The sequence below is a fragment of the Pipistrellus hanaki genome (genome assembly GCF_964339955.1).
Source record: "Pipistrellus hanaki genome assembly, chromosome: 16".
In the NCBI taxonomy this organism is placed as follows: domain Eukaryota; kingdom Metazoa; phylum Chordata; class Mammalia; order Chiroptera; family Vespertilionidae; genus Pipistrellus; species Pipistrellus hanaki.
The window spans coordinates 345,265-369,572 of NC_140518.1; the positions used below are offsets into that span (position 1 = coordinate 345,265).

The window sequence follows — 24,308 nt, forward strand, 5'->3', positions numbered from 1 at the left end:
AGCCTTCCCGGGCCCTATTAGGAAGATGGTCACTGTGTGTTCTTCCCCCTCGTTACGGACTTGACGGCTCACATGGACACGGATGCCACGAGCTCCCTGGTGGAAGGGCCTCGTCCTGGGCCCGACGCTCCCCTCCCCCGGCCTGCGGCGGGCGCTGTGCTGGCACCGCCCGGGCAAGGCCCGCCGCCCAGCCTTGCAGACCTGCCGGCTGCTGCCACGGGCCGTCACTAACCGCGTGCACAGGGAACGGATCTCTTTATTCTAAAAGCGCTTGTCCCCGTGGGAGGCCAGGGCCGGGCACAGCAGGGGCGGGGGAGGGGGCTGCGGGCGGGGGAGGGGGCTGCGAGGGGCGATGGCCACCCCGCCCCGCCGGGAGCTCAGGCACGGACGGCCCCGGGGGCCTCCTGGGGGTGGCGGGGGGCCGGGGACGCCGGCGGAGGTCGCGGTAGTTCCTGGTGAGCAGCGTGTAGAGGACGGGGTTGAGGCAGCTGTTGCCGTAGGTGAGGCAGGTGGTCAGGTAGTTGACGAGGCGGGCGGCGCGGGCCGGGAGCGGCGGGCCCCCGCGGTACTGCGCCAGCAGCTGCCAGGCCCAGAAGGGCAGGAAGCAGGCCCAGAAGAGCAGCACGATGGCCAGCACCAGGCGCAGCACGCGGGGGGTGGGCGGCCGCCGCGCCCGCGGGGGGCAGGCCTGCTGTGCCCGCCGGTAGGCCCGGGCCAGGCGCGCGTACAGCAGCGCGATGGCCAGGCCGGGGCCCGCCATGCTGGTGCCGAAGAGCAGCGTCAGGTAGGCGCGGTGCGCGCGCGGGCCCCAGGCCGGCAGGCAGACGGCCCGGCCGCCCCGGCGCGCCAGCCGCACGGCCAGGCCCATGGGCAGCGCCAGCAGCAGCGCCAGCAGCCACGCGCCCAGCGCCAGGGCCGCGCGGTGGCGCCGGGAGCGCCGGGCCGCGCCCAGCGGCCGGAGCACGGCGGCGCAGCGCTCGGCGCTCAGCAGCACCAGCGTGAAGCTGCTGGCGTGCATGGTCAGCAGGTCCAGGCTGGGCAGCGCGCGGCAGCCCGCGTCCCCGAAGTGCCACTGCCGGGCGCCGTAGGTGGCCACCACGAAGGGCACGCTGAGCAGGTAGAGCAGGTCGGCCAGCGCCAGGCTGGCCACGTAGGCGCGCAGGGCGGCCGCGGCGCGCGGGAAGCGGCCCAGGACCACGAGGACGTACAGGTTGCCCACCGCGCCCACCGCGCCCACGGCCAGGAGCACTGCCCCGAGGGCGCCCGCGGCCACCTGGTCCTCCAGGGAGCCGGGCGCCGCGGGGCCGGCCCCGGAGCTGTTCAGGGTGGCGTTGAGGCTGCCGGGTGGCTGGGCCGTGGGACCGCCCCTCGCAGCCAGGGCAGGGAACCCGCTCGTGGGCTCAGGGCTCAGGGCCATCCCCGCAGAGAGGTCATCCGTGGGCGACCAGCTTGCCCTGCAGGAAGAGGAGCCCGCTGAAGGTGCAGACCAGCCCGGCCAGCGGGGGCCCGCGGTGGACCAGGTCACGGCAGGCACAGACCCGGGGTACTAGTGTGGGCGTGCAGTGCAGCGGATCGGTGATTCTCATCTTTGATGTTCCTCCCTCCCTCTCCCTTCCCCTCTGACATCAATAAAAACATACTCTGCTGCCCTGCGGACGCTGGGCCTGCCGCACCCTGTGGTGCGGCCCCGTGCCACCAGGCGCAAGGAAGTGGCCTTTCCCGGCTCAGTGCTCACAGTGGGCACGAGAATGGCTGGTAGCCTGATGTTGGAGGATTATCTTCATAAGAAAAACAGGCTTGACTGTGGGAACACTGAACGGAGGGAGGCCCTTGGACGGCCCACATCCACACGGGGTAACGCCGGCCCAGGCTTTCCCCTCTGCATCCAGTCTGACGACCAGGGACCCCCCGGGCGTCCCACCGGGCAGCATCTGGGCCCCCCGTGCGGGGACTTGGGCCTGGGGTGCAGGAAGCTGCCCAGGACCCAGCGCAGCCGGCAGGGGACCCCTCGGACCTGCCTAGTCCGGAAGCCTCCCCATGGGGCGCCTCTCATCTCCAGGCCGCTGCTGGGGACCGGGCTTTGGAGCCCCAGGAGCAGCGGGAAGCCTTACTGAGCCCCCCATATCCCACCCCCCAGCCCACACGGGATGCCCCGCACGCTCACCTGTCAGCTCCTGCAGCCACGCAGGGGTTGTGGGGGCCCCGGACTGACTGGGGGCGTCCGGCTGCGGTCCTGTCTAGACTGCTGAGCTGGTGCCCCTCCTGATCGCCGCGGGCTCCACCAGCCAGGGCTGGGACTGCACCTCCGCCTGCGCCAGCGCCGGATGTGAATGGACATTAATACCCAGGCAGGGGTGCCAGGAGAGGCGGGAGGGGCGCCTGGGAAGAGAGCGCAGGAGGGAAGGGGGCGCTGGAGAGGCAGGAAGGGGCAGGAGGAGGTGGGGGCACTGGGCAGCAGGGCGCCGCCCAGCGAGGGTCTGAGCCGCTCTCACGTGGGTGGGACCCAGCAGCTGCAGTCACCTCCAGACCCGCTCCCTCTCCCCCGGGTGTCTCTGCACCCCACCCCAGCACCCCTGGACCTGGAGAGGGTTGAGACCCAGGCTGGGCCTCTGCCTGGTGGCCTTAATAACATTTAATGTTGTGCAACCATCACCACGATCCATTTCCACAATCTTCTGATCCAAAAGGAAATTCTGTGCCCTTTACTCACCAGCTCCCCGGCCTGCCCCGCCCCTGGGGACGCCCCCGGCTGTCCCTGTGGACCTGACCCTCTCGGACCTGCGTGGTGGGCGTGGTGGATTCTGCAGGATCTGAACCTCCCTGCCCGCTCCCTCACTTGGCACTGCCGTCCGGTGGAGCACCTTTTCCCACAGCACCCTGGGGACCAGACCTGCAGAGCTGCTTCTCCGGAGCCTGTGGAGCCGGGTCGCTGGCGCCCAAGCCTGTCTCATGACAGTGTGAGCATCCTTTCCACGTGGCCAGCCTGTGGGTTTCAGTGTCATGTCAGGAGCACTTCCATGACTGCTCAGCACAGCGTTCTGTGAGGCTGTGTTTGTTGTTTACACGCGACGTGGTAAACACCGTGAAACAGCTCCCACCTCGAACCAAAGAGCGGACGGACCAGGGCTCTCACCACCCACAGCCCACCGCCCAGGGGATTTAACCCAGACCCAGACCAATCAGCTGGGGCTACTGAGGATGACTCAAAGGCTTTGATGCAAAACGCTTGTTTTATTTAACAAAAAACAACGTACAAAGAAACAGGAACCAAATGGTTAAACTGCATAAAACAACATTGACCCAACCCCGTCACCTCCCACACAGCTCTCCCGTGGCCAGGGTAGGGGTCTCGTCCCCGAGCCACAAGAGCACCTGCCAACAGCCACGTTCTAACTGCAGGAGCATCTGTGGGACAGCTACCTTCCCCAGCGGGACATTGGTGCTGCTTCCCTCAGTCCCTGGGCCACGCCCCATTCCCCCACCACAGGCCCCGCCCCCGGCCCCGGCCAACAGCTCCCAGGGCTGGGGAGGAGGGGCAGCCAGCTGTCCTCCCCAGCCGCTGGCGGCCTGGGGCAGCCTGGTGGTCACCTGGGCCTCGGGCTGAGGCGCTGGACATAGGGGTGCTCCCCCAGGGCCCAGGCTCTCCCCGGCCCCCCAGCTGCCTGTCCCAGCGACGGCAGGACCATGCCCTTGGGGCGAGGCCTCTGGCCCAGGGTCCGCACTGCCCTCCTCGGCCTCCGTGTTGCCCCAGGGGGCGTAGGAGAGGACGCTGAAGCCCCTCAGGAGCAGGGCTGTGCCCGCGGGGACCAGCTGGGTCCCGTAGCCGGCCCCCGGAGGCTGAGCCGCCACGGGCTCAGGTCCTGGCCCGGGACGCGCGATGGAGCTGCAGCACATACAGGCCGTCCGGCTCCAGCAGCACGCCCCAGCCCGGGCCCGGGGTCCTCCGGACCCACCGCGGCGACACGTGCCTGAGGAAGGTGCCGGCGGGGCCGCCCACCATGGCATGGCCTGCAGGCCCAGCAGCCAGCTCTCCGCCTGGGCACGGTCCACCTCCCGGGTGGCCACCACCTCCAACAGCATGGGCTCAGCTGGGGGCAGGACTCTTCGGGAAAACCCTGCGGTAAGACATAGGGGCTCATCCAATGGGAGCAGGTAGGAACCCCCCCCCCCCCGAACCGCCAGGCGAGACCCTGGGTCCAGTCAGCATTCTGGGGACCCGGGCCCAGGGGTGCCGCCTGTTGCGGGGTCTGCTCGGTGGGCGTCGGGCCCAGCTCTTCAGACTCATCAGGGTCGGACCCCAGGGTGTCCGAGCCCCCGTCCCCAAGCCCATCCAGTTCGGGCTGACCTTTCTCCCTGCTACCCGCTGGGCCCCATCCCCAGGGATGGCCCCTCCTCTGGCCCCGCCCAGCGGTGCTGCACCAGCTCAGGGTCCCAGTCCTTCTCTTCCCAGTCTCCCGACCCAAGGACTCCTTGAAGCTCAGGAAGAGGAGCTTAAAGCAAGGGAAGCAGACCCTTAGCTGGTTCCCATGTTGGAGCTGATACAACCAGAACGCCTTCAGTTGGGACACACCCTCCCTGCCAGGCCGCTCGCGGCCCGGGCTGCACATGGCGGCGCTGCCTGCTGCTGGGGGTGGGCAGCAAGGACAGCACTTTCGGGGACTGCAGGGGGCAGGGAGGAGAGCCAGGGGTGCAGGGATTTGTGGTGGGAGGGACGAATTGGGGTCCCAAATCCACAGGGACCTGCAGAAGTGGGGAAGAGTGAACTTCTGGAAATTTCTTTAGCTGATGCAATTGCTCTGGTCTCTGGAGAGCTGTAAAGAAGAAGCCCAGGAGGTCAGGCGCCCCCTACTGGCAGGCGGGGGGCGGGGCGGGAGGGACCCCAGGGGGTGAGGGAGGGGTCTCTGCTCAGTTCAGCCCCTCAGGCCTGAGTCACGTGGGAGCGTGGTCCCTCCCCCACCCACCCAGTACCCCCAACACCCAACCAGCCTCACCTGTCGGAGCCAAATGAAACCTAAGGGAACATGATGGCACCGGCCAGAACCGGACGGCACCAGATGGACCCAGACAGGACCTAATGGAACCAGATAGAACCTTAGGAATCAAGATGGAAGCGGACAGAACCTCACAGAACCCAGCCCCTGAGCTATCAGATGCCCCAGGCCACACTGGACAGTTTGGGCCCCTTAACTCCCCGCCCCTCTTCCCACCATGTTCCCGGGACCCTCTCACCCGGCGGGCGCCTCCCTCCACCTCCGCGGGGCGTCCCAGGGAAAGGAGGGACACCCGCCCCCTGGGAATATAAAGGCTTGTTTCCCATGATGCCCTGGGCTTATCTGCATACGCCTGTGAGGCTCCGCCCACCACACCCTGAAACTGCTGCGTCACCCCCTCCCGCGCTGGTCGCCACGTGCACGCCTGGTCCCGGCGCCAGGCGCCATCTTGGTACTCGTCCCTCTGGGTCTGACGGCTCCAGGCGTCTTTAACCCGCGGGTCCGACATGGCGCCGTCCCTCTGCAGTCTTCGCCCAGAGCGGCCCCTGGACCCCCTGACCCGTCAGGGCCTCATCCTTCCGCTTAAAGTGGGTCCCTTCCCCCGTCCCAATGGCAGACTCCATGCATTTCAGAGATGGGCCGGTTATTTCCACTTTACATGCATTTCCCCACTCTGTGGGTCTCCTCTCCGCTTTAAAAGACTAATTTAATGGGACTTTTTAAAAGAAAAGATTTACTGATAAAGCAGTTTTGGGTTCACAGCAAAACGGAGCAGAAGGTACAGGGGCTCCCGGCACCGGGCCTGTGTGCGCGCGGAGGAGCCTGGGGGCGCCTGAGGGGCGCCTCGGCACTCGGTGTGGGCTCCCTCTTGTCTCTAAACGGGGGTCATGGTTTCTCAGAGGAAGTTGTTCCTGTGGAACTGTAGCTTCCGTGTTTCCCTGGGAGCCTGAGTTCACGACCGTCCCTGGGAGACCACCTTGAGCCGCCATCTTGGACCACCTTGAGCCGCCATCTTGGACCGCCATCAGGACTCTCTCAGGGAGGCCACCTTGAGCCGCCATCTTGGACCTCCCTCAGGACTCTCCTTGAGCCGCCATCTTGGACCGCCATCAGGACTCTCTCAGGGAGGCCACCTTGAGCCGCCATCTTGAACCACCATTAGGACTCTCCTTGAGCCGCCACCTTGAACCGGAAGCACCTCTCTTCCACTTCCGGTAAGGCCACAGTCTTGCCCGATTAGGGCTCACCCAATGACCTAAAGCCCTCCTCCTGATGCCATCACGCGGGTTAGGGCTTCCACACGGGAGTTCTGGGGGACACGGTGGGGTGTCCTGCTTATGCAAAAGGCCATGGCGTGGGCGGGCGCCGCACTCATCCGCGACCTGTGCCTGGGCCAGAGGCTTCATGCGGCGATCCGCCAAGTCAACCGGCAAGGCAGCGGTTCCTTCCCCACTCGGCCGAGGAGTCCACCCGCCGCGGGCGTCTCCCCTGGGCGCGCCCAGGCGGGAGCAACCTTCCTCCAGGCCCGATCAGCGGGGCCGGGCCTGGGCGTGGGAAGGAAGGAGGCTCAGCCGTGCTGGGAGGAGCCGGCAGCCACGGTGTGGGGACCCGGGCTCCGGGCGGGGCGGGAAAGCAGGGGCAGCGCCGAGGCGCACCGTGTGTCAGCAGCGCCCCCTGGTGGTCGTTCGGGCGGCGTGGATCCTGGCTCCGGGCACTGCCGGGCCCCAGTGACCCGGGGCCAGCACCGCGGGCTGGCCGCTCCCGCTCCCAGCGCCGCCTCCTGAGCTGGGAAGTGGGGATGTGGATGCCGGGATCCCGGGTCCTTACCCCACAGGGACCGGCCAGTCTGTGTCCGTGTCGGTGTTCGAACACCCCTCCCCTGGCAGCCCCCCACCTGGTTCCTCTGTGACCAGCCAGGCCCTGGAGCCGGGCCGTGAGTGTGAGAAGGTGCGAGGCTGTGCGAGGCTGTGGTGCGTGTTCACTGGGATCTGCGCACGTTTGCACGGTGCCAACTGTGGGTCCGAGTGAGCACCTGGTTTCCGGGGCGCAGGGCTGTGTCCGGCTGGGACAGAGGCGAGGTCCGGACCACCATGCTGTCACAGGGACCTGGCCTTTCCGCTTACCTCTCTCTGCGACGGATTCTCCCAGGAAACCGCGCGGCCCGGCCCACAGCACTGCCTGGGCTCTGCTTGGGGTCCCCGTGGGGACGGCCACGCCTGTTTGGGGCTCGCCTGCCCGTTCCAGGCCCCGAGGACAGGCCGCGCCACACGGGTGCACTCACCTCCAAGCGGGCGAGGCCGGTGAGGAGAGGCCTGGCTTGTCCCTGAGGGTCTGGGTCCTCCAGCAGCCAAGTTCCCACCGGGCTGACCCGCCCCAGTCGCTGGGTACGGCCACTCTGCTGGGCTCCCGTCCGAGGAAAGTCCCCTGAGAACTGGAGAACCGGGGAGGGGAGGGGGTTGTCATTTTGTCCAAGGCCAGGGCGCGTCCCGGCCAACGGCTGCTCTGGGCTGCGGGAGGGCCTGATGCTGAGGGAGGCCCCGCATGGGGGGCGGGGGGCGCCAGCCTGTACACACCAGACACGATGCTCATGTCACACTGAGAGGGTTGACACCAGGGTCACCTGGCACGGCTTAAAACACCAGCTCCTTCGCATCCAAGCTTTTCAAAGACAGCAAGCACTGTGGGAAAGTGACACGCCGGCCGGGGTCGGGCGTGGGCCTGCAGATCGGGCGCCATGTGGCAGATGCCCCGGCGCGGCCCCGGGAGAAGCCAAACATTCTGCTCCCGTTGAAGTGGGGGCTCCAGACGCCGGGCTCTGGGGACACTGGGCGCTCACATCCTCAGCCCGGGCCTCGCCGGCCTCCATGCCGACTCCAGCGGTGTCTCAGTGACAGACGTGACTAAAGCTTAAAGGTCACCTTTATGTCCATGGCTCCGGGACAGGACTGCGGTTCTTAGAAGACGTCGGCCTGATTCTCCCAGTTTTACACCTAGAAAACCTCTCAGAGCGAAGCTATTAACTAACACGTGCAGCCTACAGTCTACGCTGCCGCCCGTGTTTCCCACGTGTCAGGACGGCCCGTCAGGAGGAGGTCATGAGATCCCCTGCCGTTTCCCACGCTGCACGTGGAGCCAGGGCCCCGCCCGGCAGCCAGCTCCGGACCAGAGTGTGCGGAGCGGCCCCTTCGGCCTCCGGGGCGGCTGGTCCTGGCCATCACGGCCACCTTCTAGGGCCAGAACTGTCCCCACCTCACGGGGGCAGGGGGTGCTTGCGCCTGGCACTTACGTGGAAACCGCTGCGCCTCCACGACAGTCACCCATCACGCCCACAGAGCCCTTCCTCGGCGGAGGGAGGGCTGTGCCCCACAAAGCTGCACTGAGACTAAGCGGCCGGGCCTCGCCGGGACACGGCCACGTGGCTGCTTGACTGACGCCAACCCGCCAGGCTCCCTGAGGACCCGCTGCAGGCGGACTCCCGGCTGGCTGTCCAGAGCTCTCACACCTCACGGGGACCCACGTGGACAGAGCCACGGAGCGCCACGGGGCAGAGCATGGAGGCAGGCCTGGCCTCGGGGACCAGGTGAGTGCAGGCACCGCAGCCTGTTCTCGGGCCACAGGAGGGGAACCTGGTGCAGCCAATGCCAAGAGTGACCCACAAACTGCCCCCAGCCCCTCCCCAGCACAGCCCCCACGGGCCAGGGGGGCTGGTAGTGAGCAAGGCTCAGGATTGCCTGCTGTTGGGTGAAAACACTGGAGTGGGTGGGAATCTTCCTTTCCTGCCTGGCTCCCCCTCAGCCCCATCTCTCCCCAGTCCCGTCTCCCCATTCTCCCCCCCCAGCCCTGCCTCCCCATCTCCCCCCCCAGCCCTGCCTCCCCATCTCCCCCCCAGCCCTGCCTCCCCATCTCCCCCCCCAGTCCTGTCTCCCCATCTCCCCCATCTCCCCCTGAGCCCCATCTCCCCCCTCAACCCCATCTCCCCTCCCCCCAGCCCTCTCTCCCCGCAGCCCTGGCCAATGTTTGTCAAGTAGCACAGTCCTGCAATCACTGAGGACACAATAGGGGGTGTTTGCTGTCAAAGCCGTGGGGGAGCCAGGCCCCTGCAGGTGAGGATACCATGGAAGTGGCTGTGAACCCCACCCTCAGCTCCACACACCCCGTGCCTGGTGGGGCCGGGAGAGGCCGCATTGGCTCAGACCCACTACCTCAGCGGACCCACATGCCACTGTCCCTGCGCCTGCTTCCTGTCCGCCTCCGCATGCCCAGCTGAGCCCGCCACGCAGGCCCCCTAAGCTCAGAGGACCAGACGGGGGGGTCTTGCTGTCTGGGGACCAGAGAGAGGCCGGGCCCAGGGAGGGGGTGGGAAGTGGGGTAGAGCAGGGTGGTCAGAAAGGTTGAAGGTGAGATGGACATTTGTTTCAAGGACAGACACGACCTCCTCCTTATGCCCCATGGGGGGTCAAGACCACAGCCCAGAGTGGGGGTTCACCAGGAACCAAGAGGTCACTGATTCGATTCCTGGTCAGGGCACATGCCCGAGTTGCAGGCTCAATCCTCAGTAGGAGGCATGAGGCAGCTGATCAATGATGTCTTCTTTCATTGATGTTTCTTTCTCTCTATCCCTCTCCCTTCCTCTTTCTCTAAAAATCAATAAAACGTATGTTTCCAATCCAGCCTCGAGTGTGTGTGAGAGCAGCACCCCTCACTGACCTTGACGGGACCCCAGAACTCGCTTCAGCCATCAGAGGACAGGAGGGGTGCAGCAGTTGATGGGGTGCAGGACTGTCAGGCACAGGCCTGCCGCCAGTGGAGGGAGGTGCGGAGGGTGAAGACAGGAGCTAGAGGAGGTTGCAGCGGTAATGGAAAAGTCCCCGTCGTGAAGTCCTGCGATATCGTGGACAAGCTGCTGAGTGAGCGTTTGGTGAACCAGGAAGTCAGCCGTAAGAGAAATCTTAGAAATCCCGGCACCTCGGGGAAAATGAAACTGCTCCCGTCCTGTGGCTCCGGACAAACAGTGCGACGCCCAGAGACCAGGCGCAGGACAGGAGGCTCGCCGGCCAGGATGACAGCCGCCGCCCACAGGCCCGGAGAGGCACCTGTGTGTGCGTGTGCGCGTGCGTGTGCACAGGAAGTCCCTGCTCAGTTACAGAGGACCGTCCACGCCCCGGAGAGGGACAGGAGCCCAGGGGCACGGCTGGCGCACGGTCTCGGCCCCGTGGTTTGTGCGGCTGCAGGACGAGCCGTCCTCTTCAGGTGAACTGCTTTACCGCGTCCTCCACCCGCAGACTGACCTCCTGCCTGCACAGCCCGGGACCTGCCCGAGCGGAGCGGAGCGGAGCGGAGTGGAGGGGCCTCGGCCAGCTGCACTGGAGGGAAGGCGGGCTGACTGGGCGGTGGCCTCGGGGACAAGCCCCCGTTGGGCCTGAGGGGACCTGGGTGGCGTCTGGTCCCGGCCGGTCGTCACGTGTGGGCCCCTCTCTAGTGCCTCTGTGCCCTCCGGGAGGGCCAGGGCCTCTGCCGTGGGCAGGGGCTGTGGGTGGCCCCATGAGGACCGCTCCTTCCATCTGCCCAAGGCTAGCCCTTCGGGCATTCTGGGGACTCTGCCTCTTCCATCCACTGGGACCGGTCCCTCCTCTCCCCGCCTTCCCCTCCCACTCTGAGAAGCAAAGGGGAACTGTCCTCCGTGAGATCAACTTAACGCACATGTGTCAAACACAAGGCCCGCGGGCCAAATCCAGCCCGCCAGGCCTTGCAATGTGGCCAGCACCGCGCTGTCATCACTGCACTCCGCTGTCAGTTTATGACATTGTCAGTTTATGACTGTTCAGTAAACCATTCGGCCCATGATTTAGGCTGGATTTTAGATTTTGGCCCCTTCTCTGATTGAGTTCGACACCCCTAACTTAACGACAACAAGCCCACCAGGAGCACAGAGGTCTCCGCCCCAGTGACCGCCCAGGGAACACCTGACTCCCACCCGCCTGCCCCTGGGCACCCGCAGGGAGCCCACAGCATTTCCCACCGTCCTCAGCCCACACTGGGGAGCTGGGGCCGATCCTGGGGTGCCCGCACTGCCGCTCACCCGGAGGCGCCCGCGGTTCCTGGAACCTCCGCCCAAAGTGCGGACACTGCGGAGGGAGGGACCGCTGCCAAGACAGTCACGCTTCTTCCTTCCCGTGGCCATTCCCACGGCGGCTCCCGTGACTTCCCGTAACCCCTCCTGGCATCTGGGACATCTGGGATTTGGGGCGGCGCCTCCCACGCCCCTAGGGCCTCCCTCGCGGCTCCGCCCTGGAGCCTCCAGTTTCCCTCCCGGTCCGGCCCGCGCGCAGACGAGCGGCTGCTGTACACCGAGGAGGCGCTGGCGGCGGAGCAGGTGAGGGGCGGGAGGGCGGGAGGGGGAGCAGGTGAGGGGCGGGAGGGGGAGCAGGTGAGGGGCGGGAGGGGGAGCAGGTGAGGGGCGGGAGGGGGAGCAGATGAGGGGCGGGAGGGCGGGAGGGGGAGCAGGTGAGGGGCGGGAGGGGGAGCAGGTGAGGGGCGGGAGGGTGGGAGGGGGAGCAGGTGAGGGGCGGGAGGGCGCTCGGACGGGAGGGGGCTCGGAGGGCGGGACGAGGCTCCGAGTTGGGAGGTTCCCTGGACTCTGGGTTGCCGAGGCACGCGCGCGGGACTCCCCTCTTGCTGTCCGCCCCAGCGCAGGGTGCCTGCCTGGAGGGGAGGGGACGGAGCTGCGGTCGCCGTGGCCGGCTGGGGGTGGGGGTCGGAGGGGGGCAGAGATGTGCCCTGCGCCCCCCATGCCCAGCGGAGTCGGGGCGCGCTCTCGGGCACACTGCGCCCGCACGCAGGGGCACTCCTGGGGGTGCGCACGCGTGGACTCCACTCCCGCACACAGCGCCTACTCACAGATGCCGGTAACACAAGGGCCCCGCTGGCACTGCCCTAACCAAGGGGGTGTCTGAGTTCAGCCCCCGCGGGTGGTACCCTGAAGGATGAAAGCCGCCTTCCACCGGCTGGGTGGGGAGCCCCCCTGTCTCAGAGCCTGGGGGTCTGGGGGAGGGGGGCGGGGGGATGTGTTTGCAGTGACAGGAACTAGGAGGGGGGCAGGGGCAGCCGGGCAGTGGGGACAGTCGGCAAAGGCTGTGGGGAGCTGGTTTGCCTGGCCTGGACGGGGACCGACCTCCCCAGCCGGGGTCCCTCTCCCAAATATCGCCCGGAACGTGCTCACTCCACAGGGGACATTCAGAGGTGGCTGTGCCCGAGCGCATTTCTTCCTAATAAATCCTGTTGGGGCTGGGAGTCCCTCGCGCAGGCTGGCGCCCCAGCCCCCCCTCCCCGGCCCCTTCCCGCCAGGGCCCGGCGCCCTAGCAGCTGGGCTCAGCCTAGGAGGTGCCCCGGGGTGTCCCCAGCCCCTCCCTCTGACCTGAGGCCCGAGACCTCCCACACCCACAGCGCAGGCCCAGGCTAGTCCCTGCTCCGTCCTCCGGCTCCCGGCTTCCAGGACACTCTCTCGGGGCGGGTCCCTGGGGTGAGAGTCCCTGCGAGGGCCGCTGGGACAGGTGCGGCTGATGGCCCGCCCCTGCCGCCGGGCCGGGATCTCCGGCTGTCCGTGTATGGCCTCCGGCTGTTCGGGTATGGCCGGTAGGGACACACCTGGGTGGCACAATGGTTTGGGCCAAAAGACAGGCGCTGGCCAAGATGCCATCAGTGTGACGGGGGCTGGCAGGAAGGTGGTTTCGGTTTAGGGGCAGAGGTGAGTCAGGTTGTCTCTTTACCCAGACGGCAGTCACGCAGGGCTTCTGGGGACGGGCAGGGCCACGGGAGAGTGGCTGAGGGCGGCCAGGGCCTCGGCAGGTTCAGAGCAAGCCCTGGCCTTGAGCAGCAGGAAGAGCAGAGCAGCCTGCCCCTGACCAGGTCTGCCCCCGGGGGACCCCACCTCAGCGGGCAGACCCCTCCCCGGGGGACCCACCTCAGCAGGCAGACCCCTCCCCGGGGACCCCACCTCAGTGGGCAGACACCTCCAGTGGAGCCGGCCGGGCCATCTTCCAGAAGTCACCAGGTGGTGGGAGGGGCCGAGCACTCACGGCATGTCCGGTGCTCACGGGCTTGTTTGCAGGGAGAGGCTCGAGCAGATGATGATGTTGAGGACTGAGTCCATGTGAAACAGTTGTTAGGATTCAGGGTCTGAGGTGTCATGGAAACCGAGTGTGGTGGGACCAGGAGGCAGGCAGGGCCTGGAGGCGGCGGGCAGACAGAATGCCCGACAGCAAAGGTGGCCAGTCTGGGCAGCGAGGCCCCGTCCCCCGTGGCCTCTGGCGTTCTCTTCTTCTTCTCTTCTTCTTCTTCTTCTTCTTCTTCTTCTTATTTCTTTATTGATCTCAGAGAGGAAGGGAGAGGGGGAGAGATGGAAACGTCAGTGAGGAGGGAGAATCATTGTTCGGCTGCCTCCTGCTCGCCCCACTGGGCTTCAAGCCCACAGCCTGGGCCTGTACCCTTGACCTGAATTGGACCAGGGACCCTGCAGTCCGCAGGCCGAGCTCTGTCCTCTGAGCCACACTGGCCCGGCTCCCTCTTCTGTTTGTGACAGAGGCCTGGCTGCCTCTCTTTCACTTTCCTTTCACTTGTAAACACACTCTCCCTGCCGAAGTCCACCTGGGCGGTCAGCCTGTGACACGCAGACACAACCCCGCCAGGTCACTCACCCCAGTGTGGTGCTTGGTCCAGGGGCGTTAAGGCTGACCTTTGACCTCCCTAGCTCAGCTGAGGTGGCCCGCCCCTGTGCTGGGTGCCCGAGTGGGCGTGGGTGGGGTCGGGGCTGCAGAGCCATCATGGAAGGCTGCACGGAAGAGGCCGCTCAGCCAACTGAGTCCCCTGACCCTGCTGGAGCTCCCAGGCCGGGGCTGAGAGGCAGCCATCTGTCCACCGACTCAGCCAGCATTTCAGGACGGTGGCCTGGGGCGTGGAAGGCAGGGGTTTATCAGAAGGATGAGCACGGACAAGTCAGGAGAAGGTGTGGGAGGAAGGTCCCGAGGGGGTCTCCTCCCTGACTCCGAGGACCTGGCGTGGCCAGCAGGGGGCGCCCTCCAGGTCACCGGGAGGAGCGCAGGCTGGGCAGAGGCCCGGCCGCCTCCGTGCCGCTGGGCACTCACCGCACCAGCTTTGTCCCCGGAGCCCCCTCCCAGGCTCCGTCCGCCTTCCCCCTCTGCGGGCTGGAGCGGCGGCCTGGGCAGCGTGGCTGCCCCCAGCAAAGGGCCCGCGTGGCCCGCCCCCGCCCCTGGAGTCTGACTCCCCAACAGTGTGGGCCAAAGGCTGTGCCGAGGTCCCGGAGGTGTCGGCCCGGGAGCCCTCCATGTCTGAGTGCAGGAGTGGTGCCTGAGCCAGGCTTCCCCGGAGACGGGCGGGGCGCGGGCCTGCGGGGCTCCGGGCTCAGAGGCCCCAGGCCTGCTCTTGGGCAGAAGGAGGCTGGGCCCGAGGGCTGCCTGGCTCCTCCAGGCCTGGGTGGCGGCCAGAGGGGAGAGCGGGTGCATGGTGTCCTGCCTCACCTGAGGGCCTGGCGCCCGGGCACAGGTCAGGCAGGGTCTCCCCTCAGCTGGTGCCAGGGCTCCGGCCAGGGGTGCAGGTAAGACCACCAGGATCAGCAAGGCCTGTGGGCCGGAGGCCTCGCAGCGTCACGTTCCGGGTCAGATCTTTCCGGGGTGAGAACAGTGACTGCCTGGCTTGGGTAGCTCAGTTGGTAGTGCACGGTCCGGATTTGCCAGGGTTGTGGGCTCGATCCCTGGTCAGGGCACATACAGAACCACCAGTGGGCGCTGTCCCTCTGGGCGCCGCCAGCCTTTCCTTCCTCCTTCCCTTTCCCAGAAAGAAAGGCAGAAGAAAAGCAGCTGGCCAACGAAGGCGCAGAACCAAGGGGGGCAGCAAGCTGGTGTCTCTCCCTTCCTCTCAAATCCACACCTCAACAAACAAACAATCCGCACAGAACCCAGGGCCCGGGCCAGCGAGCTCCGGGAAAAGATGGGCGCCTGCGGGGCTGGGGAGGGGCCAGCGCTGCGCACGGGGGCGGAGGGGGGAGGTCAGCGCAGGGAGCCGCGGGGAGGCCGCAGGGCTGGACAGTGCAGCCCAGGACCGACCTGGCACCCTCGTGGACTTTAGTCCGAGATAACGTGTCCGTGCGGCTCGCCCTGTGGCAACACACACGCTAACACGCTAACACGAGACGCTCCTGAGGGAGGGGGGGCCTCAGGGAATCCTCTGACAGAACCAACCGTCCACGACCCCCTCTGCCCTGCCTGCCCCCCAAAAGGCGCTTTTTATCAAAGGTCAACAAACGGCCTGACAAGCCATTTTAAAGCACTTTGATTTATTTGTTTTTAAAAAACATTTGTATTGTTTTCAGAGAGGCAGGGAGTGGGCGTGAGCCTGTGCCCTGGCCAGGAACAGAACCCTGACCTCCGGGTTCATAGGTCGGTGCTCAGCAGAGCCACGCCGCCGGCTCTCCGTAGTTCTTAGCACCCGGGGGACTGTCGCCCTCCCCGTGGCCACATGGACGCTTGTTCCACAGGCGGTGGCGTCGGCGTCGGCGCGGCCACGGCGGCGAGCTCCTCAGGAAGAAGCTTCCGGTCCCTGCCAGCAAGCCCGCACGTGAGCCCGATGCCCGGCGCCCGGCGCTGGGGCGGGGGTGGCGGGGCCGGGGCGCGGGGGTGGCGGGTGCTGCCAGGCCAGGGCCCTCCGAGGCCGAGCGTCCCCATCACCCCCCCCTCCCCCCAGCACTTGGCGAGTTTTATTCTTGACCCGCAGGGTGAACCCAGGACGGAGCGGGAGCCCTCCAGGCCGCTCCCCTGTCTGACAGCGAGAGGGGGAGGGCCGGCTGCCTGGGGCGGGGGTAGGGGCTGGCCTTGCACCCTGGTCAGGAGCGGGCCCGCCTGCCCCGCCCTGCAGCCCGTGACCAGGCTCCCTTCCTCCAGGAGAACCAATGAGGCCTCAGGTCCTGCTGGCCCCTTAGACCTCAGCACCCGCCCTGTCCCCACGATGCTGCTCTGGGCCCTTCTGCTCACACTCCTCTCCCAGGGCGCTGGGGCCCAAAGTGAGTCCAACCTTCCTCCCTCTCCCTCTGCCTAAGCCTCTCCCTCTCTGTCTCCTCCCTCTCTCCTTCCCTCCCTCTCCCTCTCCCCCTCTCCCTCTCCCTCTCCCCCTCTCCCTCTCTTCCTCTCCCTCCCCCGCTCCCTCTCCCTACCCCTCTCTCTCCCTCTCCCTCTCCATCTCCCTCTCTCCCTCTCTCCCTCTCTCTCTCTCTCTCCCTCTCTCCCTCTCCCTCTCTTCTCCCTCTCTTCCTCTCCCTCTCCCTCTCCATCTCCCTCTCTCCCTCTCTCCCTCTCTCTCTCTCTCTCCCTCTCTCCCTCTCCCTCTCTTCTCCCTCTCTTCCTCTCCCTCTCCCTCTCCATCTTCCTCTCTCCCTCTCTCCCTCTTTCCCTCTCTCCCTCTCTCCCTCTCTCCCTCTCTCCCTCTCTCCCTCTCTCCCTCTCTCCCTCTCCCTCTCTCCCTCTCTCCCTCTCCCTCTCCATCTCCATCTCCTCCTCTCTTTTTCCCTCCCTCCCCCTCTCCCCCTCCCCCTCTCCTCCTCCTCTCCCCCTCCCCCTTCCCCTCCCCCTCTCCCTCTCTCCTTCTTCCTTCCTCCTTTCTCCCTCTCCCTCTCTCTCTCTCTCAGGGAAGGGGGCGGCAGTGGGGGAAGGAGCAGACCCAGGCCCGCGCAGGCCCAGGGACTCCTGGTGGCCCCAGGGAGGGCTGTGGGTGAACATGTGAATGTCCCCCCACAGTCTGGGACGACCCCGCCTGCACGGAGGGCGTCGTGTCGGTGACTAGCGGGGCGCCCGCCGAGATGACCTGCAACATATCCAACACCATCCTCAGAGTCAACGTGTGCCTGCAGGCCCCCGGCCGGAAGGCCTGCCGGCCGGTCTTTGCCCAGGCGGCCCCGGGGTGCTCCTCCCGGGACGGGTGGCGGCTCTGTGTGGAGGGCGGCTCGGCGAGGATGGTGACAGAGAAGGCCCAGGGCAGCCAGGCGGGGCAGTACCAGTGGACCCTTGTGGGGGGTCAGGCAGAGCAAAGATTCATCACCCTGAACGTTTCAGGTGAGGGGCGGGCCTCGACTCACCCTCTCCGCCCCAGACCTGGAGGCCTGCCCTCCGGGCCGCAGTTCCCGCGGTCGCTGCGGTTTCTCTCCGTGTCCAGTGCCCCCCACACACTGTGCCTCCCGCCGCGGCCTCCTCTCCACCGCCCGCCCTGCCCCCTTGCTCCCTTAAGATCCGCCCACTTTGGTTCACTGAGAAAATGGAACCAATCAGCTGAGACCCACCCCAGCCCTCGCCTCTCCCTCCCCTCTGGGCCCCCTGTGACCGCCTGGGCACCAGCCCCCTCGGTTCCCGGACCACCATCGTGCTCGGACACCCTCCCCGGTCCTGTCTGCCAGGAGCTCTGCCCCCTCCCCACTAAGTCCCCCTCACCGCCCGCCCCTCTTCCTTTGCTCAGCCTGAAGTCTCCACAGCCCCTCCCCCTTCTGCGGCCTGAGGGGGCGCTGGGGCATGGGCCCTGGGGGGCAGTGAGCCCAGCCCTGGCCCCGGGGCCCCCTGACCACCCTTATCTCCCTACAGAGCCTCCTGAGCAGCCCTCCACACCCCCCTGGGGTAGGTGTCGTCCTCCAGAGCTGGGGGGGGGGGGCTGGGCACTATCTGTCCCTGGGCTTCTGGCCGGGTGCTGTCCCCCTGGGGGTGTTCCAGGAGGCCGTGGCCAGCCCTGATTCCTGCCGCCATAGGGACCCAGGACCTGCCCTCGGCCCAGGACCCCCTCCCGGCCCAGGATCTGCCCTGGGCCCAGGACCTGCACTCGGCCCAGGACCCGCCCCCGGGCGGCGACGGGTGGTCCTCATCCTGGTCCCCATGCTGCTGCTCCTCTGCATCCTGGCGCTGGGAGGCCTGCAGTGCTGGCGCAGGAACCGTGGTCACCCCCTGCACGTTCAGTTCGCGTAGGTGGCCTGTGGGCTGGGGCGGGAAGGGGGGTCCGGGTCTCAGAGGACCCCAGCGGCTGCCGGCCCCCACTTCGTCCCCAGGACACCCCGGAGGGCCGTACGGAGCTGGACTTCCATGAGACCCAGGACACGTGGCACACGCTTGTCTCTGTGTGCCTGAGCCTGCTCAGCCCCATCGCTCACCCCCTCCCCCCTTCCTCGGTGAGTAGGCGGTGCCCATCCGAGCGGAAGCAGGCCCAGCTGGCACCCGGAACCCAGGCCCTGAGCCCATCCCAAGGCCGACCCCCCAGCGGAGCCTGTGCCCTGCCCCGGTCTGGTGGGCGGTGCGTGGGCTGGCAGAGACCTGGCCCTGTGCAGGGGCCTCCCCCCAGGCGGTCCCTCGGGAGAGCAGGCCTGCAGGTCACTCACACCAGAACCAGGGCTCCGCCTGCTCCCCTCCCTCCCTCCCGGCTCCTCTCCCACCACCTAAAACGTGAACATCTCAGGCTCCAGAGCCCTCGCCCTAAGGGACAGCCCTCTGCACCCCTCCTTCCCGGGTGGGGAGGGGGCTCCTTCTGGGACCAGCTGTGCCTCCAGCATGTCCAGGTTCGGTCTGCAGTCGGTCTTGGGCCTGCTCTGCCTGGCTCTGAGCAAGAATGAGTGTTGGGGACCCTCCTGCAGGCAGTCGCTAGGCCAAGGTGGGGCCGTTAGAGGCCTAAGATCCCACCACCAGGGGGCGCACATCCCTCTGCAAAGAGGTGAGCAGGTCGCTGCGGGCTTCTGCCCTGTCCGCTGGCCCTCCCCCACCCCAAAACCACTGCCACACGCCTGCATCATCCCCAGCAGGCACTGAACGGAGTCCATCCTTACTGAGTACACGAGAGCTTTTCCTACGAGTAGTGTATCTAGTGCTTTGAAAAACATCCCTGAGGCTAAATTTTAAAAATATGTTTTATTGATTTCAGAGAGAGAGGGAGAGGGAGAGAAAGAAACATCAACGATGAGAGAGACTCATGGATCGACTGCCTCTGGCACACCCCACTGGTTGGAGCCTAACCCGAACTCACCCGGCCTGTGCCCTGACCAGGAATCCAGCCCTGCCTTCAGTTTCACCGTCACCGCTCAGCCCTGAGCCACGCAGCTGGGCCCTCTCGCCAGCTCTTAAATAAAAAAGTAACACGATGGCCGGGACTGGTTTGGCTCAATGGATAGAGCGTCGGCTTGGGGACTGAAGGGTCCCGGGTTCGATTCCGGTCAAGGGCATGTACCTTGGTTGCGGGCATATCCCCAGTAGGGGGTGTGCAAGAGGCAGCTGATCGATGACTCTCTCATCGATGTTTCTGACTCTCTATCTCTCTCCCTTCCTCTCTGTATAAAATCAATAAAATATATTTAAAAAAAAAAAAAAAAGTAACACGATGGGCGAACCGTCAGTGATCATTTTGTAAATGGAAAAATACGTAAAAACTGAAAAATAAGAAAATAAGTAAAAGCTTTGTGCGGGGGGCAGGGGTCTCACCCTCAGGCACCAGGGAGGCGGGCGCGGGCTCCGGACGCCCAGGCGGCCCCTCCCCGCGGCGACCGGACCGGCCTCAGGGCGCCAGGGCCCAGAACCCGGGCTGAGAGGCTCCGGCCACTGCGGGGCCTGTGGTGCCCCCGGGGGGCTGTGGCTGCCCGCAGGCAGCGGGCAGGGCACCCAGGCCCCCGCTCTGGGGCCACGGAGGTGACGCCTTTCCGCGGCCGAAGCATGGCTGCACCCGGGAGGTCAGAGGCACCCTGAGCCCCGGCCGGTTTTCTCGGCGGCTAGAGCACGGGCTGCTGACCGAAGGGGCTCGGGTTTGGTTCCCAGTCAAGGGCACAGGCACGTCCCTGGGGTGCAGGTCTGTTCTGGGCCTGGTCCGGGCACATGCGGGAGGCAACCAACCGACGTTTCTCTCTCTCCCCTGCCTCCCTCTCTCTCTCAAAATCAATCCTTGGTGAGGATTAACAACAAAAAGCAAAACAGAACAAAAGAGTCATTTTAATCTTGAGGGGATTGAAGGCCGGACACGTGGAAAGAGCTGCTCCTGGTGCGTGGCCGTCTCGTGGGTCTGTTCCCGGACGGCCCCCTGCGGCGGCTGCGAGAGCCCGGCTCTAGGATAAGTGAGGCCCTCGGAGAAGATGGTCCCGAGGACCAGGCCACAGGAGCCTGACCCTCCCAACCAGGGCCCCTCCTCCTGGCCTTGGGCCCCCTCCCCGCTGCCGCCATCGCCCTGATGTGCCCCGAGGAGAGGAAGCCGGGGAGGGGCCAGGACAGCCCGCCACCCCCAGCAGGGGCCCACCCGCCCAGCCAGGGCCTCAGGTTCCTGCCCCTCCAGGGCCCTGCCTCCAGGAAGCCCTCCGAGGCCCCACCACCTCCACCCCCTCCCCTCGCTGGCGCCTCCTGCCCCGCCCCGCCCCGCCCCCCGGAAGTGACCTTTCATCGGGCTTGGGGCAGCACCCCCAGGTGCTGGCACACAGCTGGGTCTTGGACCGACAGAGTCACTGCTGCGCCGTGGGGCCCTGCCTTACCCCTGCCCCTGGGCCGCTGAGCAGCATGGCAGGGAGCGTGGCCCCCAGACTGTCTCTGCTCCCCGTGCTCCTGCTGCTGGCCACCGCCGACCCCCCGCCTGCCGGAGGTAAGGCCTGCCCAGTCCTCCTGGGCCCAGCTCCCTCCCCCTGCTCTCGTGAAGGGTGGTCGGGTGGGGCCTGCCCTTCCCTCGGACCCGGGCCTTCAGAGAACTCGGGCACCTGGACGGGCTGCGGGCTCAGTGGCCTGGTGCTGCGTCCGTCCTGTCTTCCCTCGGTGTCCGGTCCTTCCACAGGGAGCCAGCGCCCCGTCAGAGGGACTCCCATTTAGCTTTTATCTTCGCAGCGTCTGTTCTTGTTGCTGTCAGAGAGGAAGGAGGAGGGAGAGAGAAACATCCAAGATGAGAGGATCACTGATCGGCTGCCTCCTGCACACCCCGCACGGGGGACGGAGCCCACAGCCCGGGCCTGTGCCCGACCAGGAATGGAACCGTGACCTGGCCCCCTGGGTGATGCTCACCCACTGAACCACACGGCCAGGCCAGGCTTTCTCTTTCAAACAGACTCCCGAGGGGCGGGTGGGCCTCGCTGGCACAGCCCTGTGTCCCCAAAAGTGGCAGGATTCGACGGAGACGCTGAGGTTCAGATCCCGTTAGAAGGGTGTGTTGTCCCAGGCGGGGCTCATGCTCCAAAGGCTGTGGCTGGTTCCTGGTCCGAGCACGTGCAGGCGGCCGCCGGTCTGTGCTTCTCCCTCTCCAGCTGTCCTGGGGGCTGCATTTAATTAAAATGTTCAAGTTCATCGATTGACTTGAGAGAGAGCAGAACATGGACTCGCTGTTCCACGTATGCACTGGTTGATTCTTGTCTGTGCCCTGCCCTGCGATCGACCTGGACGTACCAGGACGACCCTGTGGTCAGCAGAGCGACCGGCCGGGCCCTGGGCTGCCGTTGGAGAGAGAGCGTGGAGAGCCAGGGAGGGGTCAGGGCCGCCCAGCAAAGGGCCGCTGCTCCGAAGGAAGGAACCCCAGCTCCAGCTGCCCCGCCCGCCGGGCCCTGGTGGGGAGAGGGACCTTCAGAATCCAGAACATCCCCCTCCCTGACCCCGTGCTGGCGCCTGGAGCAGCTTCAGGCTCCCTCAAGGGGCCTCGCCTGGGCGGACGTGTCCGGGGTCCCTTCGCCCGCCCCGTCCCTGCAGAGAGGGTCCGCCCCCGGCCAGGCGGGCGGTGACGGCAGGTCCTCTCCGCAGAGGTCTGGCAGTCCCCCCTCTACGCAGTCACCCCCGAGGGGGGCTCCCTCAGCATCTCCTGCTCCGTCCACACCAACGGGACGCTGCTCGGGGTCCACGTGAGGCAAGGCCACGTGCCGAAGGCGCTCAGGGTGACCTTCTACGACGGGGAGCGCGCCCCCACCGTGGACGAGCGGTTCCTGGGCCGCGTCCTCTTCTCGGGGCCCCCGGACCGCCTGACCGTCACCGTGCAGGGCCTGCGGCCCGCGGACACCGGCGCCTACTTCTGCGAGGCCGTCCTGGAGGAGGGGACGGCCTGGGGCGCCGGCACCACGGTGGTGGTGACAGGTAGGCCGCGCCCTCCCTGCCGCCAGCCTGCTCTCCCTGCCCCTCCCCCCCTCCAGCCTCAGCCCGCCGCCGCCTCCTGGATTTCACCCCCTGTCTGCCTCCCCCCCCCCACCTGTGCCCTGAAGACTCTCACAGACTCTCTCCACACTGTCCCCAGCGGCCAGCGCCTGCCCCGGGACTCAGCTGGCCCACTTCGCCTTCCCCGTGGCCCTGGCCCTGGGCTGCCTCCTGGCCCTGCTGGGCCTGGCCGCCATGTGTGTGCTGAGGAGGAGGAGGCAGGTCAGTATGCCCCTCGCGGTCACTGTCCCCACAAGCCGGCTGCCCCGGGAGCAGGGAGGGGAGAAAAGGGGCTCCCTGTCCCCTCCATCGGGGCCTCTGGGGGCTCCCAGGACCAAGGAGGGAGCGGAACCCCGGAACTGGAGCCACCAGGAGTCCCAAGGACTCAGGGCACAGGATGCTCAGGGGCTGGGCCAGATCCTGGTCGGACATCTAAGGGGTGAAGCCCATGTATTACCAAGTGTGCATGTGTGTGAGCATGTGTGTGTGTGTGTGTGAGCATGTGTGTGCAGAGCGTGACATCGGTGTGTGAGCCTGTGTGGACCTGTCTGAGGTGGGAGTGGACAGGGAGGTGGTCACCTGGGCGCCTGGTGCCAGCCCAGGCCCCATCCCCCGACACGGTCCCTGGGGGCAAGGTCACGGCCACCACCACCCCGCCCCGCCCCCCCACGGCCCACAGAGACAGGCTTCCCTTGCAGATCAGGAACCTGTGCTCGGCGCCGGACAAGAGCACGACGTGTGTGATCTACGAAGACATGTCCTGCAGCCGCCGGAACACCATCTCCCTCCCCCACCACGGCCAGTGAGCCAACACCATCTCCCTCCCCCACCACGGCCAGGGAGCCAACACCCTCTCCCTCCCCCACCACGGCCAGTGAGCCGGCCGGCCTCTGCCCGCCTGCCCCTGGCGCCTCCTCCAGGAAGCCCTCCGTGCCTGCCTCGAGCCCTCAAGGCTGCCCTGCTCGCCCCGTGGGCTGCCCCTGGCCCCTGGGAGCCGCCAGAGACCAAGCCGCCCTTCTCCTCACACGGACCAGCTGGGGTCCGGGCAGTGGGCACGCCTGGCGGGTGGACTGTGTGCTGAGCCACCTGGCCTGACCCAGGCTTGTCCGCCCTCAACCAGACCTGGCCCCTCGGGACTCAGGGAAGCCGCCCGGCCAACAGCGAGGAGGCCGAGTCCTCAGGAAACAGGGATCCCGGGTCCGAGCAGCCAGTGCCGGGCTCAGCTCCAGAGGGAAGGGCTGGCGGAGGAAACGAAATCACAGATGCACAGTCGGCACCACAGCAAGAGCAACCAATTGATGTTTCTCTCCTCCTCCTCCTCCTCCTCCTTCCTTCCACTCTCTCTAAAAATCAATGGAAAACTACCCTCTGGTGAGGACTGACCAAGAAATAAAATAAAAGCATCACACCTTTAGAGCCCCGGAAATAATGTTCTTAAATTAATTGACACAATCGTCAGTTTTCTGCTACATCCTTTCACTGCCTCCTCTTTGGATGCACAGACCCCCTTCCCGCACCCCCCCCCCCCATCAGCAATTTCACGCTGTGCACACCTCAGGCCTCTTCCTGGCCACCCGGCCACCAGGAGGGGGACACAGGCACCCCGCACACCACCCTCCGCCCCGCACCACGGGGCCGGCTGGAGCAGTGGGGTGCACCTGGTGTGTCTGGCGACCTCCAAGGCTGCAGGGGGGGGCGAGGCAGGGGGCTCGGGGGGGGGCGGGCCAGGAGCCCTGTGACCCCACCAGGCAGCAGCTGTTCCTGCGATGAGGACAAGGGTGGCCGTGAGCAGGGAGTCCGCCCTGGACCGAGTTGGGGAGAGATGGAGGCGGGGAGGGGGGTGCGGGGGGGCCCATGAGAATCACTGGTTCCGGATGCCCTGGTGCAGTAGTCAGCAATCCTCAGCACTTGAGCCACATGCGACTCTTTGGCCCCTTGAGTGTGGCTCTTCCACAAAATACCACGGCCTGGGGGAGTCTATTTTGAAGAAGTGGCGTTAGGAGAAGTTTACGTTTAAGAAATTTCACTCATCGTGCTGTTGACACTTGGCTCTGTGGACAATGGGTTCGCCGACCACTGCCCTGGCGGGCCCTCGGGGGCTGAGGCTGCCACCATAGAGTTTCCGAGTTTATTGGAGCCAAACGGGTGACAG

The 24,308-nt window shown here is 66.5% G+C and overlaps 4 protein-coding genes across 6 annotated transcripts; 2 read left to right on the top strand and 2 right to left on the bottom strand.

Annotated features, from left to right (window-relative positions):
• Positions 1–2,493, bottom strand: UTS2R (urotensin 2 receptor). The gene is made up of 2 exons (XM_084862039.1): positions 2,165–2,493; positions 1–1,448 (listed from the first exon to the last, which is right to left on the bottom strand). The coding sequence occupies exon 2, from the start codon at positions 1,415–1,417 to the stop codon at positions 257–259; it is 1,161 nt and encodes a 386-aa protein (XP_084718165.1). The 5' UTR covers positions 1,418–1,448; positions 2,165–2,493; the 3' UTR covers positions 1–256.
• A 147-nt stretch (positions 2,494–2,640) lies between these two features.
• On the bottom strand, positions 2,641–8,830 carry TEX19 (testis expressed 19). The gene is given in 2 exon segments (XM_084862124.1): positions 2,641–3,825; positions 3,828–8,830. Coding segments are annotated over 2 exon segments (1,296 nt in total). The 5' UTR covers positions 4,608–8,830; the 3' UTR covers positions 2,641–3,309.
• Positions 5,498–19,182, top strand: SECTM1 (secreted and transmembrane 1; the record flags this gene model as incomplete). The annotated part of the gene is made up of 9 exons (XM_084862304.1): positions 5,498–5,552; positions 6,826–6,961; positions 7,634–7,783; positions 11,259–11,364; positions 15,541–15,620; positions 15,944–16,062; positions 16,793–17,107; positions 17,627–17,659; positions 17,788–19,182. 9 exons carry the CDS (start codon positions 5,498–5,500, stop codon positions 18,117–18,119), a joined length of 1,326 nt encoding a protein of 441 aa, XP_084718430.1. The 3' UTR covers positions 18,120–19,182.
• Positions 19,183–19,383: 201 nt separating this feature from the next.
• CD7 (CD7 molecule) lies at positions 19,384–23,574 on the top strand. Of its 3 annotated transcripts, XM_084862076.1 has the most exons (5): positions 19,384–20,636; positions 21,773–22,099; positions 22,257–22,378; positions 22,855–22,996; positions 23,033–23,574. In XM_084862076.1, exons 1-4 carry the CDS (start codon positions 20,555–20,557, stop codon positions 22,960–22,962), a joined length of 639 nt encoding a protein of 212 aa, XP_084718202.1. In that variant the 5' UTR covers positions 19,384–20,554; the 3' UTR covers positions 22,963–22,996; positions 23,033–23,574. The 3 variants fall into 3 exon arrangements, with proteins under 3 accessions (XP_084718202.1, XP_084718201.1, XP_084718200.1); XM_084862075.1 differs by having other exon boundaries at positions 22,855–23,574; XM_084862074.1 differs by having other exon boundaries at positions 22,257–23,574.
• The last annotated feature ends 734 nt before the right edge of the window (positions 23,575–24,308 follow it).